Source organism: Lissotriton helveticus, chromosome 9, assembly GCF_964261635.1.
Source record: "Lissotriton helveticus chromosome 9, aLisHel1.1, whole genome shotgun sequence".
NCBI lineage: Eukaryota > Metazoa > Chordata > Amphibia > Caudata > Salamandridae > Lissotriton > Lissotriton helveticus.
In genome coordinates, this window is record NC_136070.1 from 335,133,630 (window position 1) to 335,157,992 (window position 24,363).

Below are 24,363 nucleotides of genomic sequence, written 5' to 3' on the forward strand. Positions count from 1 at the left end.
ACTAATTTGCATATAGCCAAGTTCTGAGCTGGGATGGTGCAGTGAGCTAAAAAACGGTGATGGATCAAGCCCTGATCTTTGGACTGGGTAAGAGTGGTCTGCTTAATTCAGGCACTCTGTTCATCACCACCCCCTTTTCTGAATCATTTTTGTCCACCATAAGCGTGGAAGGGTATACTCAGATGTGAGTCCCTTGCTCATTGCACCATCAGGATTCAAGCAAGCCGGGCCGACGAGGCTGAAATGCCAGAAACCGGTCCCCGGTAGCTTGTTTCCTTCCCAGTATAAGAATTGGCTTGGTAGTTTGGTTTGCCCTGTTCCCATCATGCACTGGGACAGGAACAGACTAATTTGCATATAGCCAAGTTCTGAGCTGGGATGGTGCAGTGAGCTAAAAAACGGTGATGGATCAAGCCCTGATCTTTGGACTGGGTAAGAGTGGTCTGCTTAATTCAGGCACTCTGTTCATCACCACCCCCTTTTCTGAATCATTTTTGTCCACCATAAGCGTGGAAGGGTATACTCAGATGTGAGTCCCTTGCTCATTGCACCATCAGGATTCAAGCAAGCCGGGCCGACGAGGCTGAAATGCCAGAAACCGGTCCCCGGTAGCTTGTTTCCTTCCCAGTATAAGAATTGGCTTGGTAGTTTGGTTTGCCCTGTTCCCATCATGCACTGGGACAGGAACAGACTAATTTGCATATAGCCAAGTTCTGAGCTGGGATGGTGCAGTGAGCTAAAAAACGGTGATGGATCAAGCCCTGATCTTTGGACTGGGTAAGAGTGGTCTGCTTAATTCAGGCACTCTGTTCATCACCACCCCCCTTTTCTGAATCATTCTTTTGAGACAGCCCACTCCTGCGACTCTCTGAGGCTGACACCCAGGCCCTTGATCAACCTATGACAAAAGAGGAAATGGACCACACCATATTAGCAATAGCTCCCGGTAAAACACCGGGACCAGCAGAATATTAGGCAGCATTTTGAGAGAATCTGGCATCGCACCTGCAAACCTTATACGAGGAAGTGATTCAACGAAGAGGTTTCCCGCAAGACATCGATATGGCCGCGATCATAGTCATACCCAAAACTAATCCACCATCTACCTCTTGCATGGATTACAAACCGATCTCCCTTATTAATACCGAAGTTAAAATATACTCCACGATTCTCGCCACAGCCTATAACAGGTACTGACTATCCTGATACACCCCTCCCAGTGTGGATACATGCCCCAGCGCAGCACAAAGCACTGCCTTAGGAGGCTACACATGGCACTGGCCCGCCGGCATCTCCTGTCGCTGTATCTGGCGCTCCTTTCGATAGACTTCAAAAAGACCTTTGATACAGTGGACTGGTGTAAAAAAAACTGTGCTGGGAGGTTCCCCTTACACCCCCAACCTTGATCCTGGGGGTGATGGAGGGTACGGGAGTCACGAGAGCGGACGAAGCCTTCTTGGGGACGGCTACTGTGGTGGCTAAAAGAGACATTGTGGCTAAATGGAAAAACTCACTTCCGCCTACGATCTCTCAATTGTGCAAGGGACTTGACTGGTGTGCCCTTCAAGGGCAACCGGTGTATGAAGCCCGGTGATGCCTGACTAAACACAAGGGAATATGGGGCAAATGGTTTGGCTTGTTGGGGTAAGAAGCAAAGGAGAGGGGCTTCGATTTGAGATAGGGACTGCGTGGAGAAGTGTGGCTCACTGGTTAGAGGAGGCAGACCTGGAAGCAGAGGTCAGCCCGGGACCAGGGTTCAATTCCCGGCTCGGCGGGGTCTTGAGTCCTAAAATGTCCGTGGACTCGACAATTCTCGCTCCGGTGTCTACTCGATTCACGGGTTCACACTCTGCGACTCTGGGCAATAGCTCGCTTAATCTCCACAACGGCCCCTCGCGGCGGGATGCCTGGCTTTCACCTTGCGGATACCCTGTCGGGGTTATCTCACAGGGGAATACCAGGACGGGTTCCCTAAGCAAGCGCTTAGAAACCGCTCGGTGATTTGCGCTATATAAATTCCTGTACATTTACATTTACATTTGAATACGTGTACTGTAAGTGATGACTTACATGGAAATTATGTCATGTTTCGGCTGATTTGCATCTTGTTAAAACCCAATAAAATTGAGTATAAAAAAAAAGACTGGCCTAAATGGTTGTGAAAGTGCAGAAAACCACATCCCCTGTTAGTTGTGGGAGTTGTTGTTACACATGTTGTTACAATTCCTAATGCTGGGGTGGTGCTCCAAAGAATACCTAGATGAATTGCTGCACAACCAGATGTGGTATCTGCCTGAAAGCCAGCTTCCCAGAAGTGAGAGTGCATCCCCTGGAGTCGGATGTGGAGAAAGAGCTGTTTCCTTGTCCTGGAACATCTGGAGACTCCTGCCTAAAAGAAGATGGACAGTGTGAGCCAATCCTACTTGAGATGTATCTATTGACGTGTGCAAGAGTACTTGACTCCGGTACTGTAGGTTCGGCTAACAGGGACTCCTGAAAGTATGGTTGTCTCAGATCCAATCATTATTCCTGAAGTGTGCCCGAGTGGATAGCCCCGTCGGCTCTGCTGTTGCAGCCGTGGCACTTGCCCCAAGTTTGTCCAGTCAGTCTGTGCAACAGAAGAAGAGATCATTGCCAAGCTGTGACTCTTGCCTAGAGTGCCTGAATTGTCTTTGCTTCTGTAGGCCATGGCATTTGCACCAAGTGTGCCTGAGCTGTCTGTGCTGCTCAAGAAGAGTCTCATGTTATGCCACGACCATAGTGTGCTCGAACGGAGTTTCTTCTTGAATAGTCCCAAGGCACTTGCCCAGTGTGTGCTCGGGGGAACTCTGTCAGTATGAATGAAGCTGCTACCTTGAGGCTTTCTCTGGTCTGGAATACTCCGTCCTCTTCTGCAACTGTCAGTCTTCGGTTCCCTTCATTGTCCGAGTGAATGGTGAAGGCAAAACTCTCAACTTGGCATGCTTTGATAGTGAGAAAATAAGGAAAGAAAGTGAATAAATCTTTTCTCTTTTCAAGAGTAGGTGAGACCATTTATCAGGCTCAATCTAAAAGGTTCTCTATGCACCCTCTTTATATATTTCTCTAGCTCATTCCCACCCATGTATTTAACTACTTATTAAGTCACTACACAATTATGACCTTAAAAGCTATACCCTTGAAAGATTCTGACTCAAAGCTTAAACATATATATTATTGCATCTAGCTATATTTCTCTTCGCCTCAAATCTTTCTAAAGCAGCATTCTCTTCTTTTCCTTAAAATGTTTTGCTTTTAGAATTCACCTTCACCAGCTCCTTCTCCAAGGCATGAGTAGGTCGGAGCAGATCACCACCCATTTTCTCATCCAATTAGGGGCAATCAGGTTGGGTTTGTTAATGGCGTTGCTCATATACTGTTAGTTTGCTAGTTGCCATGATCTCTTCATTCTTTACTGTTAAGCAAAATGTGATCTTAATTTCTTGTGATCTTGTTAAGTCCTGACAATTCTGGGGCAAAACCAATTCGCGTAATGGTTTCAGTTATTCCCAATCCCATTTTATAAAATATTGTCTTAAAGGGATGTTCAAGAGTGACCAAACGACTTTCCCCTTATCTGATTGCTTACAGATTCATCTAAATGCATTTCTTACTATTCATACATGGCAAATCCCTGGTTCCTCCATAAAATCAAATTTAACTGAAGCAGTACAATTGTACACAGTTACAATAAATTGTAAGGTGATAGTCATTCATTTGTGAGTTTACCATATTAAATGCCTCTTTAATCTACAGGAGCCTAGATACACTAACTAGTCCTTAATTTACATATCCCACAGCTAAATACATTAATATGTTGTGGCCCGCTCCATAAATGCAGCAGGGCTTTCATCAGGATAATGTGCTATATCAATCAGAAACAGTATTTTCAAGTCCACACGGGTGTTAATATAAGTAAAGGGTGGTTTTAGTTAGATTTACGCCAGGACCTTCAACTAGAACAGACAATCAGGATAAGCCTGCAGATGTGGCTGTGAGGGAGGGAGTCAGCTATTGCTGGGTGTGTGAGTTCATTCAAAGTATGTGATATTCATTTTGGATACTGATTTTTTGTCCTTATGCCTAAGGATTTATGTGGATGCCCATGTTGCTAAATCATATCTGATGCCATCATCCTGGTACTGCTGCCAAACCTGTCGCAATATTTCCTCTAACCAGGGGTCACTTTCACCTCTTTTCAGTCTCACATCAAAACTTGTGACCATAATCTCTACCCAAAGAGGTGAATAAAAAATGTTTCCAATCCTAAAATATCAGTCATACAGCTTTATACATATGTCCCTACACAAGTGTTTGAATGATCACCCACACACATTAGGGGACCTGAAATACAGCCATGCCACGTAAATTTTATCAGTAGTGCAAAAAAAAAAAGAAGCCCAGTGATTTCTGGTTATTGTGAGTGAGGTATTTGTTTTGCGACTTGCTGTTGGTATTCTAGCTTTCCCCACTGGTTATTTGGCTATACAAAAGTCATGCATTCAAAATCCTGCCATGTTGTTAATTGATCTTGCGCTGCTTCTGTTTTCTCTTTCAGAATTTGCTGTTCACAGATGAAAATGACAATTCACAAATAAAAATAATTGATTTTGGTTTTGCACGATTAAAACCACAGGATAACCAGCCGCTTAAGACTCCTTGCTTTACCCTTCATTATGCAGCTCCAGAACTCTTGAGTCACAGCGGCTATGATGAGTCATGTGATCTTTGGAGCTTAGGAGTCATCTTGGTGAGTTACATACCGTAAAAACTCATTTGTACAGAAATAACATTTCATCTTTATCTGTTTGCGTTTTATTTATATTTCACAATCATTGCAAAGAGATGTATGCTTTTATTGCAAACTAAGGTAAGGAATCCTACATTTATCTAAAAAGCCCTTTTCAATATTTACTTTTGTCATTTAATGCACGGCTAGGTCATGTTCCGTCAAATATTTCCTGAGCCATTCTTGATCAGGGATTTGGGAGGGTACAGGTCCTCCCTGAATTTAGCACATTATGTTTATCAATCAGTGAGCAACTCTGCACATTGTCTCTCATCTTTTATCTCACCCCCTCATGCCTCCTAGCAGAGACACATAAAATATTCAGGAGAACGGAATAGGTTTGACTGGCCTGCAGGAAAGCAAATAAGTCTGACACAGTGACCAATGAAGTCCAACAATTAAAATAATAAAGAACAAACATTGGCAAAGCCAATAGATTGTGCCTTTGGGACCTACTGTTTTAACAAGTGGTCTTTAGCGATGCTGTACAGCACCCGTGTTGCTGTGTAGCAAGGCTAAAGAAAAAGCACCCTGTGAAGCGGGCACCGACCGTTTATTGTAGGTGCACGCACCATGCATGCACATTTATAAAATGACAGTTGCTTTTTCCATCTACTGATCTGAAGATAAAAGGAAGAAAATACGCGAAAGCTTTTTTTTTTTAAATAAGTGGGGGTGGGATGGAAGCAGTACAGATGGTGATGGGGAAGAAAATCAAATGGGCAAGAAGGAGAATAACTTGAGCTGGGAGAAAAAAGCAAATGGGCCTGGAAGAGAGAAATGTGGCGCTGGGAGGTAGTAAAATAGCATTGGCGAGAAAGTAATGTAGATGAGGGAAGCACCCGACAACAAACGCATCACGGACGGGAGGAAGCAACAGATTAGAGAAAGCAGTGTGAAGAAGAGAAGCATGTTAGGGAGACAACTAGAATACACATGATCTCTTGTGGAGTGCTTTAGATGAAAGACAAAAGTAGGTCTCTAAAAGCAAGCCGAAGAAGTATAGAAGCTGGCCAAACAAAGAGATGGTAAAGCAGCTAAGCTTCATTGATTGACAAGCCCAAGATGGAAAAGGAAAGCCATCGAATAAAAAGCAAACAAATGAAAGTGACAGTAATGCCAACCAACAGGAAGCAATGGGTAGGATGCAAGCTACTCTATGATCCTTGTAAGCCCAAAATACATATTTCGCAATCAGGACTTGAGCTGTCTGGCAGCCTTCACCTAAAACCCAACAGTGCCTAACCTAATAGGTTTGAACTTGTCAAGCTTTGATGCTTGTGAGGAATGTTTTCATAAATGTTTGTTTTGCAAGCATATGTAAGATAAGTGAAAAGATTAAAGTAAATAAAGACAATATGCCACCTTCTTAACATGGCTACTTATGCTTTCAATTCATTTGTTAAAAATAATGTTCCAGGTAACTCAGTCTTGAGAGTTATTAAGCACTTTAAAAGAAAATAACATAAAAAGACAGCCATGAAAGGAGAGCTGTAAAAGGAGTAAGGGAAAAAGAGAAAACTAATGTCCCACCTGCCCTCGAACTGAAGATCTTATGGTTTCAGGTGAATAAGCACATGTGAACAGGAAACATTTTGTCACTCTAATGTATGTGTATCTTTGTATTTTTCTGATTGAGTAGCCTTGCATACTACTAAAGCTAACGGGACAGGCCTAAAATGGAGGAAGAAAAGAAAACAAAAAGGAAAAGACTAAAGGAAAGAAAAACAAAGTGATAAGAAGTGAAAGGGGAGAAATAGAATGGATAAGGAAAACAGTGGGAGCAGATGGAACAAAATAAAGATTGAATACCAAAGAACCAAAATTAAGGTGAAGAAAAAACAGTAACCGGGTCGGACAGAAAGAAAAAGAGGAGAAATAAATTGAGAGAAAGTTACAGAAATATATTAAATAGAGAGAATCGAAGAGTACAGGACTAAAAGGGAGAAAACATTTAAGCAAGGAAAATGCATAAAGAGAAAGGAACTAATACAGAACTAACTGAAAACACATTAGGGAAAAGACACAATGACAAGAAATTGTGATTTAGATAAAGGGTGGAGAATGTTAGGAATATTGGTAGCGGAAACCAAGAGTTAGTGGGGTAGACTCATATATATATATATATATATATATATATATATATATATATATATATGTACATATACAAGCTATAGCCACAGTAAGTTTTATTAACAGGTAAAAAGGGTGTGCAGAGACAGAGCAGGAGTGGAGATGTGTGCAAGGAACACAAAAAAATAAAGGACATTAACGAAAAAGGCAGACACAGGTGGCAGACGGGCGAGAAGCCTCAAGTGTGAGATACGAAACAAATGAGTGAGCTGAGAATACAGGAAGGATAGAGATCAGCAGAAAATCGGGAGTCTTAAAGGTTAGAAAAGAACATAAATGAAGAGAACGAAGACGTTTTCAGATTTTGATTAGTGAATAGTAGAGGTGGAGATAGGTGACATATTAAGATAGAATGTAGACTTGAGAGCTTTAAAGAGATGGAAATAAGAGGGACATTGAGAATTGAAGGTGAGAGAATGCTAGAGTCGCAAATAAAGGAGAAATCTGAGATTGGACATAAGCATTGGCCAGGGGTATGGCTGGATAAAAAAGGGAAACTTTGTTACTTTATTAATTTGATAGTATGGTGTGAGGAGAACAAGAAAATACTCCAATGTTCAAAAACAAACCTATTGTTGTTACTTTTGACAGTACACAATGCTGTCAGGACAGGTACCTTTCCAGTGCCTTGAGAAAAGCTTGACCTGTACCAGTGCAGAAGAAATAATGAAGAACATTAAAAAGGGAGACTTTTCCTTTGAAGGTGAAGCATGGAGAAATGTGTCTCTGGAAGCAAAAGATTTGATAAAAGGTACCCTGAAACTTTTTGCATGATCTTTACAAGAATATAAGTGTAAAAATGTGTATGCAAATATTTGGTTCCACGTCAAGGGATATTCCTTATTCTCTATAATGGTTGAGATATTCGTTGAGGTTGGTTGAAATCTCAGGACAGCTGATAATCAAAAGCTAATAGAAGTCCCAATTGATTTTTTAATAACACTTTTCACAACAATTTCAGCATCGGCTACATTCAGAAAATGTGATCCTAACCTTCTGTGAAAGAAAAATTACATTGAAAACCTATATACTGGCCACCACAGGATCAGAGGTGCCAGTTTGGTGACGACCTGTATTATTCTGTGGGGTTCGTCTTCCTATTAAGGGGTGTGAGATCTTCACTCTCGCCGGGACGTCCGTGTTGGTGGTGCACCATCCAAACTAAGTTGGGCACTATGAGGTCTACCCAGAGCTTGAAGAGCCGATTTTTTCATACCCCTTAATAGGAAGACTACCCCCACAGAACAATACGGGTCGCCACCAACCTGGCCACTCTGATCCTGTGATGGCCAGTATATATGTTTTCAATTACATTTTTCTTTTACAAATACGCACACCTGCAGAGGGACTATTTAACCCTGAGGTCCTGACGAATGCCCTGGGATACCTACATGGGACCTACTTAGAGCAGAAACATGTTGACCCTTATAAGGGATATATTTGATTAATCCCCAGTCCTCTTTTTAACGCCATCCCCGAGGCCACCCAATAAAAATTAAGTGGACCCCCGGAGATAATTTTATTCTTCACCAAGATCACGCTTTCTTTGTATTCTGCCCCTCATTCAGCTTCCATCACCGCTCATCTTGAGAAAACACCTCCGCTCCTGCCCTTTGAGGAGTCATAGCCCACACCTTGGTGTGAGAAGGAACCCCAAATGATTAAGTATGTCACCAAACGGTTAGTGAGGGATCTCGTCCTGAAAAGTTTTCTCCTTCCCCCTTCTTTTGTTTGTCCTGACATAACACTATTCTCACTTCAAGCCTGATGTACATTGTGAGATTTTTAGGTTTCGCCTGTCGAAAGCTGCGCAAGCAGCGTTTCGCGCAGGCGAAATCTAATGTTAGTACAGTATGGGGGACTTGAACCCGCCCCTTCTTCCATTGGCTACCTCCATAAATGGAGGCTAGCCATTGGAAGAGATTGGCTGTCAATCACTCTTTCCCTGTCGGAATGCGATTCGGGGGCGTTTCTGGGTCTTTTTTTAAGTCCCGCCTTCTCCTCTTCCCATTGGCTGGAATTTTACCTTCCAGCCAATGGGAAGGGGAGAGCACGAAAAACACGCCCCCAAATCCCTACAGGGCTCGGCGAAGATTTATCATCTCAACCTGTGATTTGCTAGTTCAACACTGACGCTGCGTGAGGCACATTAACTCACTGGACTTCATTAGTGTTTGCTCGTTCGGCCGGTGAGCTGCTGTCTCGCCCCCTCTCGTATTCCCGGTGCTGGTGGACGAACATGCCTGCTGCTGCTGTAAGTGCTTCCCTCAGCGCGTCCGTCGGGAACCCCCTTGCGCAGCCGTCCCCCCTCCTCCCCTTGCAGTCACAGTCTGGGCAGAGAGGAGGAGAGGGACGTCACTGGCCCGGACTGTGCAATAGAAAGTGAGGGGGGCGTGCAAACAAACATAATAGGACACCCCCGGCACGGCGCTATCTGTCTCACCCCGTCCCTGCCCCCAGGGAGGCCCCCAGCCTGCCCGCCCCCCTCCACGGCTGCGGAGAGAGGATCCGGGACCTGCTATGTGCGCGAGGCAGGAGGCAGCCTCCACCCCCAGCCGACGACAGGCACAGGGCCCCAGACCGGCCTCTGGCAACAGGAGCTCCCGTAAGCATGAGCAGACGCTTCCTCTCACCCCAGGCCGGTGCGCCTCCGGCCCCTAGAACCCCCAGACACACACAGAGGAGGTTCGGCACCGGCAGTAAGTAACACTCCAACGCAGCAAGGGAGGGGGCAAACAAGAGGGGAGTGTGAGTGGACTGCCCCGGCATATGGCGGGAGGGAGTCACCAGAGAAAGCGAGGCCCGCGGGCGGCTCCTGGGCGCCGAACACACCCCCTGGCCGCCTCGTGTCAGTGGAGGGCTGGGTTCCCACAGTACGGGCAGGGGGCGCCCATTTGAGGGTATCTATGGGATGGGGCAGGTCTGTGTCGTGGGGGAGAGCCTGCTGTGTGTTCACACACTTCACCAGGACAGTGACACAAACCCTGGACAGTTCACGCAGGATAGCCACACCGGAGGGGGCGAGAAGACGATCTCCTACTTGTAACTGCTATTTTAAGAAGTGGGTTCAGCCCTCTTGTTTGCACAGTATTTATTTGCGGCCAGCGTCCCATGTTCAGTCTCAGCCTGTAAAGAGACCAAGAGGCACCTGTAGAACAGTAGCAGCGATTTGACATGCCCCTCAAAAAGAGGCCATGCCCATCCATTCCTCGCCCTCCCCATGTGTGAGCTCTGCTGCTTCTTCTAGTCAGACTCCTTTGCTGATTTGACTGTGCTAGAGAGAGTCTTCCAGAATTACTTTAAAGCCATTGGACGTGTTTGAGGTGGTGCGCCTGTGTTGAGCGACTGGTAGTGTACTGGGATAGTTTCTTATTGACTTTCCAAGCGTCTCGCATTATAGAAAGCTCACTGAACATAAAATGGCTAACTTGCGCAGTCCTTGTACCTGTGCACAACCCTCACAACGAGCAAGCACCCTTATACCTAAAACCCGTGTATCCACCCGGCTGTGCCCCGTCCACCCTTGAGGCGCCCTCGGCCTCTGCTCGCTGTCTCTTCGGCAGTGCTAGGAAGTTTACGCTTGAGAAACGCTGTAGCAAGACTTTAAATCACCTGTGCGTTTCTGTTTTGTAACTGACACAACCATGATGCTTGACCATCAAGGATGCTTCTTATTTCAATACACTCTTGTGATTCATACCTTTGTATAAAGTGGGGCAAAAGACCTCCTGCAGACCCATTTATAAACATCACTCCGTTTAGGATTGCTGATGTTCATATCTTGCATTTTATTCACAATTAAAAAACAGTGCAGTTTCATGCATGGGTGCATCTTAAAGGGCACAAAATGGAATGGAATGAAATCGACTATCTCCAGCCTCTCTTTGATGGCCTGCCATCCTTCTGAGCACAGAACTGGTCCTTCTCAACACAGGATCTAACTACAGATTCCCAACCATCTAAAAATATATTCAAGGAGGTATAATGGATCTGGTAAACCCTTCTTTGGCTCCCAGAATGCACTTCGTTAAATATATGCATTGAAACCACAAACATTAAACCCCTTCTTATTTAGTTCTTACAGCTTGCTTCACAACAGATACAAAGCCAGATTCATGGAGTCGGTAGAGCCTTACCTTTGTCTGCATTAAAAGTTTCTATTCGCTAGTTGCTCACCAGTACTCTGGTGAAACTACATCTGAACACATTAGAATCAAATGACGACTGACTACTGAAACATAAAGCTGTAAGGGAGTAAGACGCCTGCCCTGTCTACAGCCCGACAGCCCCACCAGCGACTGAGCAGCCTGGTCTCCGTGCAGATGAATTAACCTATGCTGGCCAGGGTGGAGGATTCAGCGCTATTGCTACCAGCAATAGTGGAACAAACGCAGCTTCAGCCACCACTGAAGAGATAGGGCTCTGTTTAATCATGTAAAGTGTTTAATGTTAGGGGATAAAAAGCAACCTAAATGCATTGTGGGAGCCACTGAGCCACACACTAGGGTCTGAAGCACCCATGGCTGCAGGGAAACTCAAGAGAAGGCGACAGTGCACCCAATGAGAGCTCTGGGGGCCACACAACTGCTCCAGTGTGTGTGTGTGTGTGTGTGACTGCTCCAATGTGTGTGTGTGTGTGTGTGTGTGTGTGTGACTGCTCCAGTGTGTGTGTGTGTGTATGACTGCTCCAGTGTGTGTGTGTGTATGTATGTGACTGCTCCAGAGTGTGTGTGTGTGTGTGTGACTGCTCCAGTGTGTGTGTGTGTGACTGCTCCAGAGTGTGAATGTAAATGTAAATGTACAGGAATTTATATAGCGCAAATCACCAAGCGGTTTCTAAGCGCTTGCTTAGGGAACCCGTCCTGGTATTCCCCTGTGAGATAACCCCGGCAGGGTATCCGCAAGGTGAAAGCCAGGCATCCCGCCGCGAGGGGCCGTTGTGGAGATTAAGCAAGCTATTGCCCAGAGTCGCAGAGTGTGAACCCGTGAATCAAGTAGGCACCGGAGCGAGAATTGTCGAGTCCATGGACATTTTAGGACTCAAGACCCTGCCGAGCAGGGAATTGAACCCTGGTCCCGGGCTGACCTCTGCTTCCAGGTCTGCCTCCTCTAACCAGTGAGCCACACTTCTCTGTGTGTGTGTTTTTGTGTGACTGCTCAAGTGTGTGTGTGTGACTGCTCCAGAGTGTGTGTGTGACTGCCCCAATGTGTGTGTGTGTATGTGACTGCTCCAGTGTGTGTGTATGACTGCTCCAGTGTGTGTGTGTGTATGTGACTGCTCCAGAGTGTGTGTGTGTGTATGTGACTGCTCCAGAGTGTGTGTGTGTGTGTGACTGCTCCAGTGTGTGTGTGTGTGTGTGTGTGTGTGTGTGTGTGTGTGACTGCTCCAGAGTGTGTGTGTGTTTGTGTGTGACTGCTCAAGTGTGTGTGTGTGTGTGTGTGTGTGTGTGTGTGACTGCTCCAGAGTGTGTGTGTGACTGCCCCAATGTGTGTGTGTGTGTGTATGTGACTGCTCCAGGGTGTGTGTATGTGACTGCTCCAGAGTGTGTGTATGTGACTGCTCCAGTGTGTGTGTGTATGTGACTGCTCCAGTGTGTGTGTGTATGACTGCTCCAGTGTGTGTGTGTGTGTTTATGTGCCTGCTCCAGAGTGTGTGTGTATGTGACTGCTCCAGAGTGTGTGTGTGTGTGACTGCTCCAGTGTGTGTGTGTGTGTGTGTGTGTGTGACTGCTCCAGTGTGTGTGTGACTGCTCCAGAGTGTGTGCGTGTGTGACTGCTCCACAGTGTGTGTGTGACTGCTCCAGGGTGTGTGTGTATGTGACTGCTCCAGAGTGTGTGTATGCGACTGCTCCAGTGTGTGTGTGTGTGTGTGTGTGTATGTGACTGCTCCAGTGTGTGTGTGTATGTGACTGCTCCAGAGTGTGTGTGTGTGACTGCTCCAGTGTGTGTGTGTGTGTGTGTGTGACTGCTCCAGTGGGTGTGTGTATGTGACTGCTCTGGGTGTGTGTGTGTGTGGGCTCTGGGTGTGTGTGTGTGGCTCTGGGTGTGGCTGGCTCTGGGTGTGTGTGGCTGGCTCTGGGTGTGTGTATGTGGTAGTAATTAATGTCTGCTGAGCTCGTCCGTAGGGTACAATAGGTCTCACATTTGCGAGAGATTAAGCTATTGGCAATTTAAATGACAATGCCATTTATTTATCTGTTTTCAAAACCAACACATAAATACAAATTTTGTCATTTACAATGCCAATAGCTCTAACTTTTCCAAAGGCGAAACCGTTGCATTGTAAATGCTTGTTATTATTGTTTTGGGGATCAGTGCTTCTCGGCTTTTCAGATCCCATCAGATCCTGTGTGTTAAGACCAACATTTCTAATTATACCAGACTCTGAAGATACCAGGCTTATATTTATGTTGAATCTTAAAATAGTCACAGGTTTTATTTATAAATGTGCTCTGTTCAGGCGATCGTTTTAATCTCAGTAGGGATGCACTTTTACTTATATATTATTGTTCTAATTTAGGTCTTGCTCTATTAATTCCATTAGTTTTTGAGAAAAAGTCATGTGAACTGCTCTGACAAATTAACTTTTATGCAGACATTCTTTTTAAGAAAATGTTGCTGCAGACCATCTCCGATTCCATTTCTGCTCCATAGCCTATATTGCCAGCTGAGGATCAATGAGATTACGCACAGTCTGACAGTCTCCACTTGACTACATTTTGAGTGCTAGATCAATCACCGTTTTTTAATTTTACATCAAAATGAACTCTGCAAGGTCTTTATGGATAAACCCTTGGCTTACTTGTGCAAAGGTTGGGTTTACACTTTTGAAAGAGTTTTCTGGCATGAGGTACTTTTTGTGAACAAACCTACATACAATGGCAGGAATTTGACAAGAGGTTGTTGTTCCAAGGCTAGAATGCCCTACGAGTTTATACTCACCCACAAACTAACATGCTTAACGGTATTCACCAACTCCTCTTCAAGCCATTCCTGTAAACGTCTGAAATTTACACCTGACAAGGGCAAAAATAAAACTGCTGCCAGGATGGGATAGGATTTCCCCTCCAATAAAATGGTGGGAAAGAAGTTTTCCCTGGTGAGAATTTATCTTCCTTCTGGATATAAAAGAAAAATGAGCAAGTGAAATCCGATAGAGACTTTCATTAGAAGTACTCCTGTGCATTAGTAGGTGGTGTCTGTACGCTTCGTGCGCGCCGGAAATGATGCCTTGGGACCTTCATAGATGCCGCCAGGTCACGCTGACGTCAATTCTTTCTTTTTCCACCTGCCTAAGCACAGATCCGGATTCAGCTACCCCTTAGCTGTTTTTTGGCTACCATTTTTTCACAATTTTTGTCGAAGTTTTTCTCTGAGCCTTGGACTCCTGGTGGCGTTCAGATGTCTCATTGTAGGACTCAATTCAAGCCCTGCGAATTCTGACATCAGATGATGTCCATGACGGATCAGAACCTTGTGTGCCTCTCGTTCTTGGAGTATGACCATGAACCGAAGATTTGCTCCTAATGCCGGGCCAGGAATCCAAAAGCTTTGCAGGAGCAGTCCGGAAAGCTGTTGCAGCGCCGGCGCTCAGCTCCGCGTAACTCCCGATCTCAATCAAGTGCAAGGTCACAAGAATGGTCGTGGAGTCCGCACTCTTCGTCCCATTCAAAATCTTCGGGTTGTTCAGGTAAGCACAAGAAAAAGTTGAAGAAGCATACGTGTTCTTTGACTTCACCCCTTCCGTCGGCCTATGTGACGCGGGACACAGAGCATCGTCGCTCTAGGCCTCCATCCCGGAGCCTCTTCCCGAGACAACTCTGTGCCTCTCCATTTTTCTGGGAGTCGGAGCATCTCCTGCCCAATTGTGACAGTTTTATGAGGCCTTGTACCTCATCTTTGGACAGCCAGGCTCAGCTGGTGTGCCTTCGGGCCCCGCGGAGTCGGTTGCACCCCCAGGCCTTTGATGCTGGCTGCTTCTGCCCTGGCTCTGGAGGGCCCCTGTGGATCTGTTAACCGATCCAGACAGACCTCGGTCTTTCCACCTCAACGCTCAGACACCAACCATGCCCCAGTCGGTGTTGTCCTCATCCCTGACATGGAAACAGAGCCAGACTGGCGTCAATCGACGTCCGTTCCGATGCCGGAAGGGACTATTGTCCCTGTGTTCGTCCCTGGTGCTGATTTTGTACCAAGAGGTGGTGAATAAGACTGGGAGGGGCAGCTGGACTCTTTAACAGACCAGCTTGAAGACCCCATGGGCTCGCAGATGCTCTTGGGTGAGGCCAGTGGGTTGGACACTTCCCCGGACACTGGCTTGCTAACTCCCCTACTGTGGATATGGAAGAGGGAGCATCCCACAGAATGGTGGTGAGAAGGGCAGCAGAGGTCCTAGACCTCGAACTCCCTTCAGTGGCAGTCAGGACTAACCTCCTGACAGAGGTACTTCAGCCTACGGCTTCTACCTCCTATCCTCTTTTGCCTTTAATAAAGCCCTCACTGGTGTCCTTCCGGGCACTTGGTCCAGGCCAAGCACAGGGGTTTCTGTGGACAGGACAGTCACCCGCTGCGATCGCCCTGCTCCGGGCGACCCAGTGTATACGCAACATCCTACACCTGAGAGCTTGGTTGTCCAAGCCTCATCTTCCAAAGGCGCATTGCTTTCTGCTCCCCCTGATAGGGTATCCAAGAAGCTGGACCGTCTTGGGAAGAGAATGTTTTCTTCCCTCCAGCCTGGCATTGCGGTTAGTGAATACTGTTTGCCTCCCATACTATCTTGGTGTTGAGAATCAACCAAGGTTACCACTAACCTTGTCAGCCGGATACAGTGGGAGTGATGAACAATGCTAATTCTCCTCCACCCCAATGTATGGAACTGCCCGTGAGTAGTAGCAAAACTCAACAGACCGCACCACAACGTGGGGAAGGGGAAAAAAAGGGACAATGGAAACAATAAAGTTGTAGCAGCTTGAATGATCATCAAAAGAGCTGGTGGGGAGTTGTGTGAATCCCATGTGATTCTGTAGAAAGTGAGACAATGTCATACATACATCACATCCTCTAGAAGCTATCAATATATATATATATATATATATATATATATATATATATATATATATATATATATATATATATATATATATATATATATTACAACAGTTTCCCCGGTGCCGGGGAGGGTGGGGTCGCTGAACAAACCGGAGCAAACAATCGCTTTTTAAGTTCTTATGCTTTTATTCTTAATCCATGGGGGGTTCAAAGAAACAAAACAACCGACGCGTTTCGGCAGCGTCCGCTGCCTTGGTCACGGTCTATATATATACATATTCATATATATTTTACACTTACTTATTAAACTGCCACAATTATCCTTGAGAAAAAAGGCACAAAATTGTAAAAATAAAGCAAAGAAAAGAAAATGCAAGTCACGATCACTTAAGGCAGTGATTAATATGTTTTTCAACACAAAACTGGCTTTATATCCATGGACAAAATCAACTTGAGACTTATCTGAAACCAGATGGCCTTCTGATTAATGTGGTCCAGCAGTGAAATGGATTCAACGCAATCCGACCCTCTCAACAGCTCTGGGGTTCCAAAAATACCCAAAAGCACCCTTGTAATCCTCGAATAGGTTAATACACAATAGGCTTCATAGTCTCTATCATAGAACTCCGTGTGAAAATGAGAAATCCTTTGTGGCAGGATTTCATGCGTGGTTTATTGGCAAAATCTTAGTATCTCTCCAACCCACGTATCACAAGATAAGGAAAAAATAGTTCACCCTTAACTCAAGCAAAATAATAAACTAAAGGAGCAAAGAAGCTGAAAGGAATCCTAGATTCTCCAAGTCACACACGAATCCATCAGCGCTGCCTTCTTTCTCACACGGGAGTCGCGGTTACCGGCATTCTATGGCACCGCGCTCCGTGTTTGCCGTTCAAGAACCCTTCACGAACTGCTCTCCGTCGGGTAACGCTGTGGTGCCCTTTTCAACTGACGGTTTGAACGGGAGGATAGCTGAAGCCCGTAAAACACTTGAAATCCAGCGCAGGGCTTTTCCTCTGTGAAAAACGAATCCTAGCAAAGACGAGGCTCTGAGGAGCAGGACTTCCGTTATCAGGTGACAAGCACCTGATGTTAGCCACAGCGGGATTTAAAAAGGAAGACAGACATTCAATGAGGAGAGGAACACCCCCACCTCAGCCTTCTGGGAGATGTAGTGTACAACACATTCTTCATTCATACTGGTCTAGGCCTGATGCATGCATCGTGAAATGTGACACTTGGATACAGTTGCACAGGTGCTGCCTCAGTGCCCGGAGGATGCCTGGGCCATTCTCTTTCTCACACAGTTGCGGACGAGAGAGATGCAGCGCAGCTCACCATTCATTGTGGACTGGACACCACCGACTCACTGGGCAGAACAATTGCCTGGTCAGTAGCATTATGACGTAACGCCTGTTTGTGGACTTCTGGCTTTTCAGGGAATGTCCAATCTACTCTGATAGACATACCCTTTGATGGCACTCCCCTTTTTGACGACAAGGCGGACTCAGCACCTAAGTGCTTCAAGGACTCTCAGGCTACGACCAGATCTTTGGGCCTCACGACTCCAACCCGTCCCTCTTAATCTTCCTTTCATCCCTTTCGTGGCAATGGAAGCCCCTGGCTACACCTTGTCCAGCACAGCCTCCGATTCATACAAGCTGTCTAGCCTCTGTGTGGCCGCAGGCGTGGGAACCAGCGTGCTCATGGGTCAGGGAGCCAGCGGTATGGCCACACTTTCCCCCTCTGCCACTGCCTCCAACCCTTCCTAGTCCAACATTTGAGGCCTATCATCGGCCAGTCAGAGGCAGGATTCGCCATCCCCTCCTCCTCTGGCAGCCCATCACGTCAAACAGGTGGGTTCTGCAGATAGTCCAAAGAAGTACTCCCTCCCCTTCGAGACTACACCTCCCTCCATGCCACTGTATGTCGTAGGATCATTTAGAGCTTCTCAGCGATGATGTTATGGCTCTCTTGGCAAGGGGGCAGTAGAGAGGGTCTCTGTGCCAGAAGTAGGACGTGGTTATTATTCCCACTATTTCTAGTACCCAAAAAGGACAAAGGCCTGTGTCCTATTCTAGACCTCCGGACCCTCAACTTCTTCCTTCGGAAGGAGAAATTCAAAATGTTCACTTTGGTCCAGGTCCTTGTTGCTCTAGACCCAGGAGACTGGAAGGTAACGTTGGACTTGCAGGATGCTTATTTCCATATCCTCATCCTGCCAGCACACAGACGTTACTTACAGTTCACAGTGGGCCACAAGCACTTTTAGTTCATCATGCTCCCCTTTGGCCTTACCAGTGCCCCTCAGGTATTTACGAAAGGTGATAGCGGTGGTTGCAGGTCATCTGCACAGATCAGGGGTACCTGCCTTCCCCTATCTCAATGACTAGCTGTTGAAGTTGTCTCCCACCCCCAGACCACGGCGTACCTCCTACATTCACTGGGGTTTACTATCAACATGCCAAAGTCATGCCTGACTGCCTTTCATCAGAGCGATTCTGGACAAAGTGCAGTTTGGGCCTATCCTCCGGAGCAGCGATTCTAGGATTTTCTGGCTATGATACCGATGTTTCAGCCTCTAACCTGGATTTTGGTCGGTATTACTCCGAGGCTGCTGGGTCTCATGGCCTCCTGCATCCTGCTGGTTGATCATGCCAGATGGCATATGCGGGCTCTGCAGCATCAGGGCAATCTTTACAACTATGTCCAGATCTCAGAGGGAACTGCTTAGCAACTCCAGCGGTAGCTAATGAACCAAGATTGGGTCAGAGGCAGATCCCTCTCCCTTCCCCAACCAGATCGGATGGTGGTAACGGATACGTCACTTTTGGGATGAGGTGGCTACCTGGGAGAGGTGGCGATCAGAGGCACCTGGTCTCCGGCGAAGTCCAGTCTCCATATCAACCTTTTGGCGCTCTGGGTGATAAGACTAGCACTAAAGGCATTCCTTCCCTCTCTCAAATGGAAAGTAGTGCAGGTGTTCACAGACAACACCACCGCCATATGGTACTGCAACAAACAGGGCGGGTGGGGTCATGGAAAACGCAGTGGACTACAATGGAGAACTACAGTGAAGAAGGTGAAAGAGTCCGGTGGGACCCAAGGATGCATGCTTGAAGAGAAGTACCTGCAAGCAGATGGTACAACGTCTATGCCATTCTGGAGTGACCAGGAGGCACAGAAGACCAATGATCACCGATTGCGGAAGATGCAGGAGAGTGACGGTGACCTAGTTGCTGCAGCTGTGAGGACCAGGCAACGCTGTGGAAGTCCAGGAACCGTTCAGGAGCAGTCCCATGTCGGTAGTCGAGAACCAGGGGGTTGGTGTCCGGTGGGGGCATCAACAAGCCTTGGCAGCAGCAACAGACAAGGTAAACTAAGAAAGTGCAGTTTCTGATAGATACATCTGCCGTGTGGATTCCTCACCTTGTGAATACCCCTTGCGTCAGCAACATTCGGAAATTCTTTTTTCGTAGCCTCGCGCCGACGTGGACTCCTGACGTCATAGAGATACGACCTCACTCGCGACTCCGCTGACGTCACCGACGCCTATAATAGGCCCACGCCGGCGTGATGACATCAGTTCCCTTTTTTCCGCGTCGTCGACGCTAACGGTTTCGGGATACTCTGTAGCCTTAGTACATTGTTACTTCGTTTCTTCGATTCTCCATTCTCAGATATTTCTATTCTAACTGTAATGTCGACAAAGAAGACCGGTTTTAAGCCTTGCAGAAAATGCGGGAAGATGATGTCCGTTACGGACCCTCACCCAGACTGTATATGGTGTTTAAGCTCGGATCATGACGTCGATGGTTGTTCATCATGTCAAAAGATGAATCCGAAGGCTCTTCGTGAGAGGGAATCTAAACTTCTTGTTGCCAAACTTAAAGCAAGTAAGGTTAAAAGATCCTCGAAGCATCCGAAGAAGTCGAGGTCGAGATCCAGGTCAAGGTCTCGAGAGGCGTCGGCCTCGAAGTCATCATCCGGTCATGCTTCCGGTTCCCACAAGAAGCATAAGAAGAGGAGACACGGATCCCGTCATCATTCCAGATCGAAGTCTCCCAAAAGGATGAAGTCGAAAGTGATTCCTCCTCATGAGTCGGAAGGTGAGGCTTCGCCTTCGGAGTCGATGGTCCATTCTCCGACTCCAGTTCCGGATCCGACTCCGACTCCGTCTCCGGCTCCGTCTCCGGCTCCATCTCCGGAAGACACCGATGGAGTTCCTGTTGAGGAAGGGGCTTCGAATCCTGTTGAGGAAACAGATTCTAATGTGCCTCGAGGTCAGCCTGAGCATCCACCATTCCCGACTCCAGGTCAGGACCCTTCTGCGTTTTTAAACGCGATGTATGGTGTTTTCTCGAGGTCGTGGTACCCCTCTGGAGCGCCTTCGGGTCCCATGGGTCCTATGGCTTTCAATTTGGGTGTTCCTCACTCTTATGCTCCAGCACCCTTCATGCCATATATGCCGGCTCCGACTCCACTGTGGCAATATCAGGTTCCACCAAGATCGACGCCGATATCGACGCCGGCTCGGCCGAAGTCGACGACCCCGGTTCCGGCGTCACCGACTCCCTTGGATTCTATGGGGCAGCCTTCCAAGCCCTCGGATTCGATTCCGAAGTCGGCTCCGACGCCGTCGAATTCGGCGTTGGATTCGTCTGCACTTCGAGTCAAAATGAGATCTCGTAGAGAAGCTCAACGACTTCTGGAGGAGCAGAGAGTTAATGATTCATCTTCTGAGGTGGAGGAAGGTCAACTGGAAGGGGATTGTTTCGAAGACCTGGCGGATGCTAGTGGTCTTGAGTTTTCTCCGGAGTGGTCTTTACCTTCTGGACCTGATGCTCCCTCCAGGGATGTTCAACCTTATCATGTTGTCATGAAGAAGGCAGCAGGACTTTTAGGTCTGACTTTGCCCTCTGTCGAGTTTAAATCGAATTTGTTGACAGAGGTCCTCCATTCTCCTAGTTCGTCAGTAGAACCTTTGCTCCCATTTAACGATGCCTTAAAGGATCCTATAATGGAAGTTTGGAAAAAGCCTTTTTCTGCTCCTGCAGTTGCAAAAAGTGTGGCTAGGAGGTATAGAGTGGCTCCTGAGGATCCTGCTTTCTTATCTTCGCATCCTTCCCCTGAAAGTTTGGTAATTCAGGCCGCTTGCTCTAAGAAGTCGGTTGGGGCTTTTCCGCAGGTGCCTGGCGACAAAGAGGCCAAGAAACAAGATCAGGTCGCGAAGAAGATTTTTTCTTCGTCTAGCATGGCTTTGAAGTCTTCTAACACCACTTGCCTCATGGGAAGATACATCCATGCTCTTATGGATTCTATAAGTTCTTTGGTCCCTAAGGTTCCTGAGGCTAGTAGAAAGGACTTTGAAGAGGCTTTATCTGACACTCAGGCAGCGGCTTGTCAGGTCATCCAAAGTGGACTTGATACAACAGATTCTGTGGCAAGGATCATGGGCACGGCGGTTGCCACGAGGCGTTCAGCCTGGTTGAAGTCATCTGACTTTTCAGCGGATGTGCAGTCTGCATTATTGGATTTGCCTTTCGATGGCGAGGGGCTTTTTGGGAAGAAGGCAGACGCGGCCTTGGAGAGATTCAAGGACAGCAGGGCAACTGCTAGATCTCTTGGCCTTCAGGTCAGGGGTTCTACGACCAGAAAGTTTAGAGGGTTTGGTCGCTCTTCCTTTCGGTCGTATAGACCTGCTCAGCAGCAGCAGCAACAACAGCAGCAGCAGAATACCTTGTATAGGTCTTACAGAGGGAAGCAGAGAACACGTCCTCGAGGTCGTCAGGTCTCTTCCTCCTCCACCTCCTCCAACCCCGCAGCCACAGAAAAGCAGCCCTAGATCCGCCATTCAGGATCATGTGTGTCCAGTGGGGGGTTGGCTTACCTACTTTCTACGAGATTGGGAATCGGTTACATCAGATCTTTGGGTTCTCAATCTCGTAGAAAATGGGTATGCCCTTCCCTTTCGGGAATTCCCTCCCAATTACCCTCCTTGCCAGGGATATTGCTCAGAGGGACATCTGTTACTCCTACAGGAGGAAGTCCAAACACTTTTGAGAAAAGGTGCGATAGAGGTGGTTCCAGAGCAGGAAAGGGGTCAGGGATGCTACTCCCGGTATTTCCTGATTCCCAAGAAGGATGGCAGGCTTCGTCCGATCCTTGATCTCAGGATCTTGAATTTTTATCTGAAGCAGGAGAAATTCAAGATGCTCACCCTTGCTCAGGTTCTTCAGGCTCTGCTGGAAGAAGACTGGATGGTGTCACTCGACTTGCAGGATGCGTACTTTCATATCCCAATCCTGAAGTCGCACAGGAGGTATCTCCGTTTTACGGTTGGGTCACAACACTACCAGTTTGCGGTCCTTCCGTTTGGACTTACTACTGCACCTCGGGTCTTCACCAAGGTGATGCAGTGGTGGCGGCGCATCTCAGAAGATCGGGGATTCCGGTATTCCCGTATCTAGACGATTGGCTGATCAAAGCGGAGTCGTCAGAGATTGTGCTTCATCATCTGCAGGAGACAACCCAGTTGTTGTACAGGTTGGGTTTTTCAATAAATGTACCCAAGTCTCACCTGGTGCCCTCCCAGCGCAACCTGTTCATAGGTGCAGTACTGGACACAACCGTATGTCGTGCATTCCCTCCCCCTCAAAGGATTCGCGACATACGGGAGATGATTCCTTTATTTTACTATGGAGCGGTCGTTCCAGTCCTGAAGGTCCTTCGCCTGCTCGGTCTGATGGCTTCATGTATTCTGTTGGTCAACCATGCACGCTGGCGCATGAGGGCGCTCCAGTGGTGCCTCCGCAAGCAGTGGTATCAGCACAACGGAGATCTCAGGGAGTCAGTGAGGATCTCCAGAGAAGCTGCAGCGGATCTGTCTTGGTGGGGCGTGGAAGGCAATCTGTCCCAAGGAAAGCCTTTTCAACTTCCCCCATCGGTGGCCACGGTGATATCGGATGCATCCACTCTCGGGTGGGGTGCTCATCTGGGGAATCTGGAGGTCAAGGGCCTTTGGTCTCCAGAGGAAAGGTTGCTTCACATCAACCTTCTAGAATTGCGGGCGATACGTTTGGCGCTCAAGGCCTTCCTCCCTTCCCTTCGCGGTCAGTCTGTTCAGGTCCTAACGGACAACACGACCGCGATGTGGTACATCAACAAGCAGGGAGGAGTGGGGTCGCAGTGTCTCTGAGGAGAGGCTCTGCGTCTCTGGTCCTGGGCTCAGGACCATCAGATTTGTCTAATCATCTGGCCGGGGTTCTGAACGTTCGTGCAGACAGTCTCAGTCGGCAGTTCTCTGCCGACCACGAGTGGAGGCTTCACCCGGAGGTGGTTCACGACATCTTTCGGATGTGGGGGACTCCTCGGTTGGACCTGTTCGCCACTCACGAGAATGCGCACTGCCTGTCTTTCTGCAGTCTCCAGTATCCGATGCAAGGAGCCTTGGGGGACGCGTTTCAGTTGAGTTGGAGAGGTCAACTCCTTTACGCGTTTCCCCCCATACCCTTGATTCCTCGGGTTCTGAGGAAGATTCGCCTAGACCGGGCCCAAGTCATATTGGTCGCCCCGGATTGGCCAAGAAGGGTGTGGTATACGGATCTTCTCCACCTCTCCTCTCAGCCGCCGCTCCGTCTCCCTCTCAGGGCAGACCTCCTCTCTCAGATGGAGGGGCAGGTTCTACACCCCCACCTCCAGACATTACACCTTCATGCCTGGAGATTGAACGGGGCAACCTGATTTCCTTTTCCCTCCCGCCTGACGTTGTGGATGTCATCTTGTCAGCCAGGCGTGACTCCACTAAGTCCATCTTTTCTTATAGATGGGCGAAATTTGTCTCGTGGTGTGGGGAAAGGTCTATTGATCCTTTGAAGGCCCATTTGTCTCACGTTCTCCAGTTTGCCCTTTCTCTGGCTCAGCAGGGTCTTGCTGTTGCCACGGTGAAAGGTTATCTTTCTGCGCTGTCAGCTTTTCTCTGTTTGCCTGACCAGCCTTCTCTTTTTAAGTCACCTGTGGTTTTAAGGTTTTTAAAGGGCCTTATAAATAAGTTTCCTCCTGTCCCTTTTATTGTGCCTCAGTGGGACTTGAATCTGGTCTTGACCTTTTTGATGGGTGCTCCTTTCGAGCCTCTCCACAAATGTCCCTTGAGGCTTCTTACCATTAAAACAGTCTTCCTCGTTGCAATAACCTCGGCAAGGAGGGTAAGTGAGCTTCAAGCTCTTTGTCACAAGCCCCCTTTCTTGTCCATACATGCTGATCGATTGGTTCTCAGGACCAGGGCTGCTTTTCTGCCTAAGGTGGTGACTCCCTTCCACCTAGGGCAGTCCATTACTATACCTTCCTTCTATCCTCCCCCTCACCCTTCTAAGGAG

The 24,363-nt window shown here is 47.4% G+C and overlaps 1 protein-coding gene across 2 annotated transcripts in view; it reads left to right on the plus strand.

Moving 5' to 3' along the window:
* The window catches only part of RPS6KA5 (ribosomal protein S6 kinase A5), a 628,800-nt gene that overhangs the window by 566,362 nt on the left and 38,075 nt on the right, over positions 1 to 24,363 (plus strand). For both annotated transcript variants that reach the window (XM_078660052.1, XM_078660053.1), the window contains exons 14-15: positions 4,577 to 4,768; positions 7,532 to 7,691. In XM_078660052.1, coding sequence (XP_078516178.1) covers positions 4,577 to 4,768; positions 7,532 to 7,691 — 352 coding nt within the window. The remainder of the gene's footprint in view (positions 1 to 4,576; positions 4,769 to 7,531; positions 7,692 to 24,363) is intronic.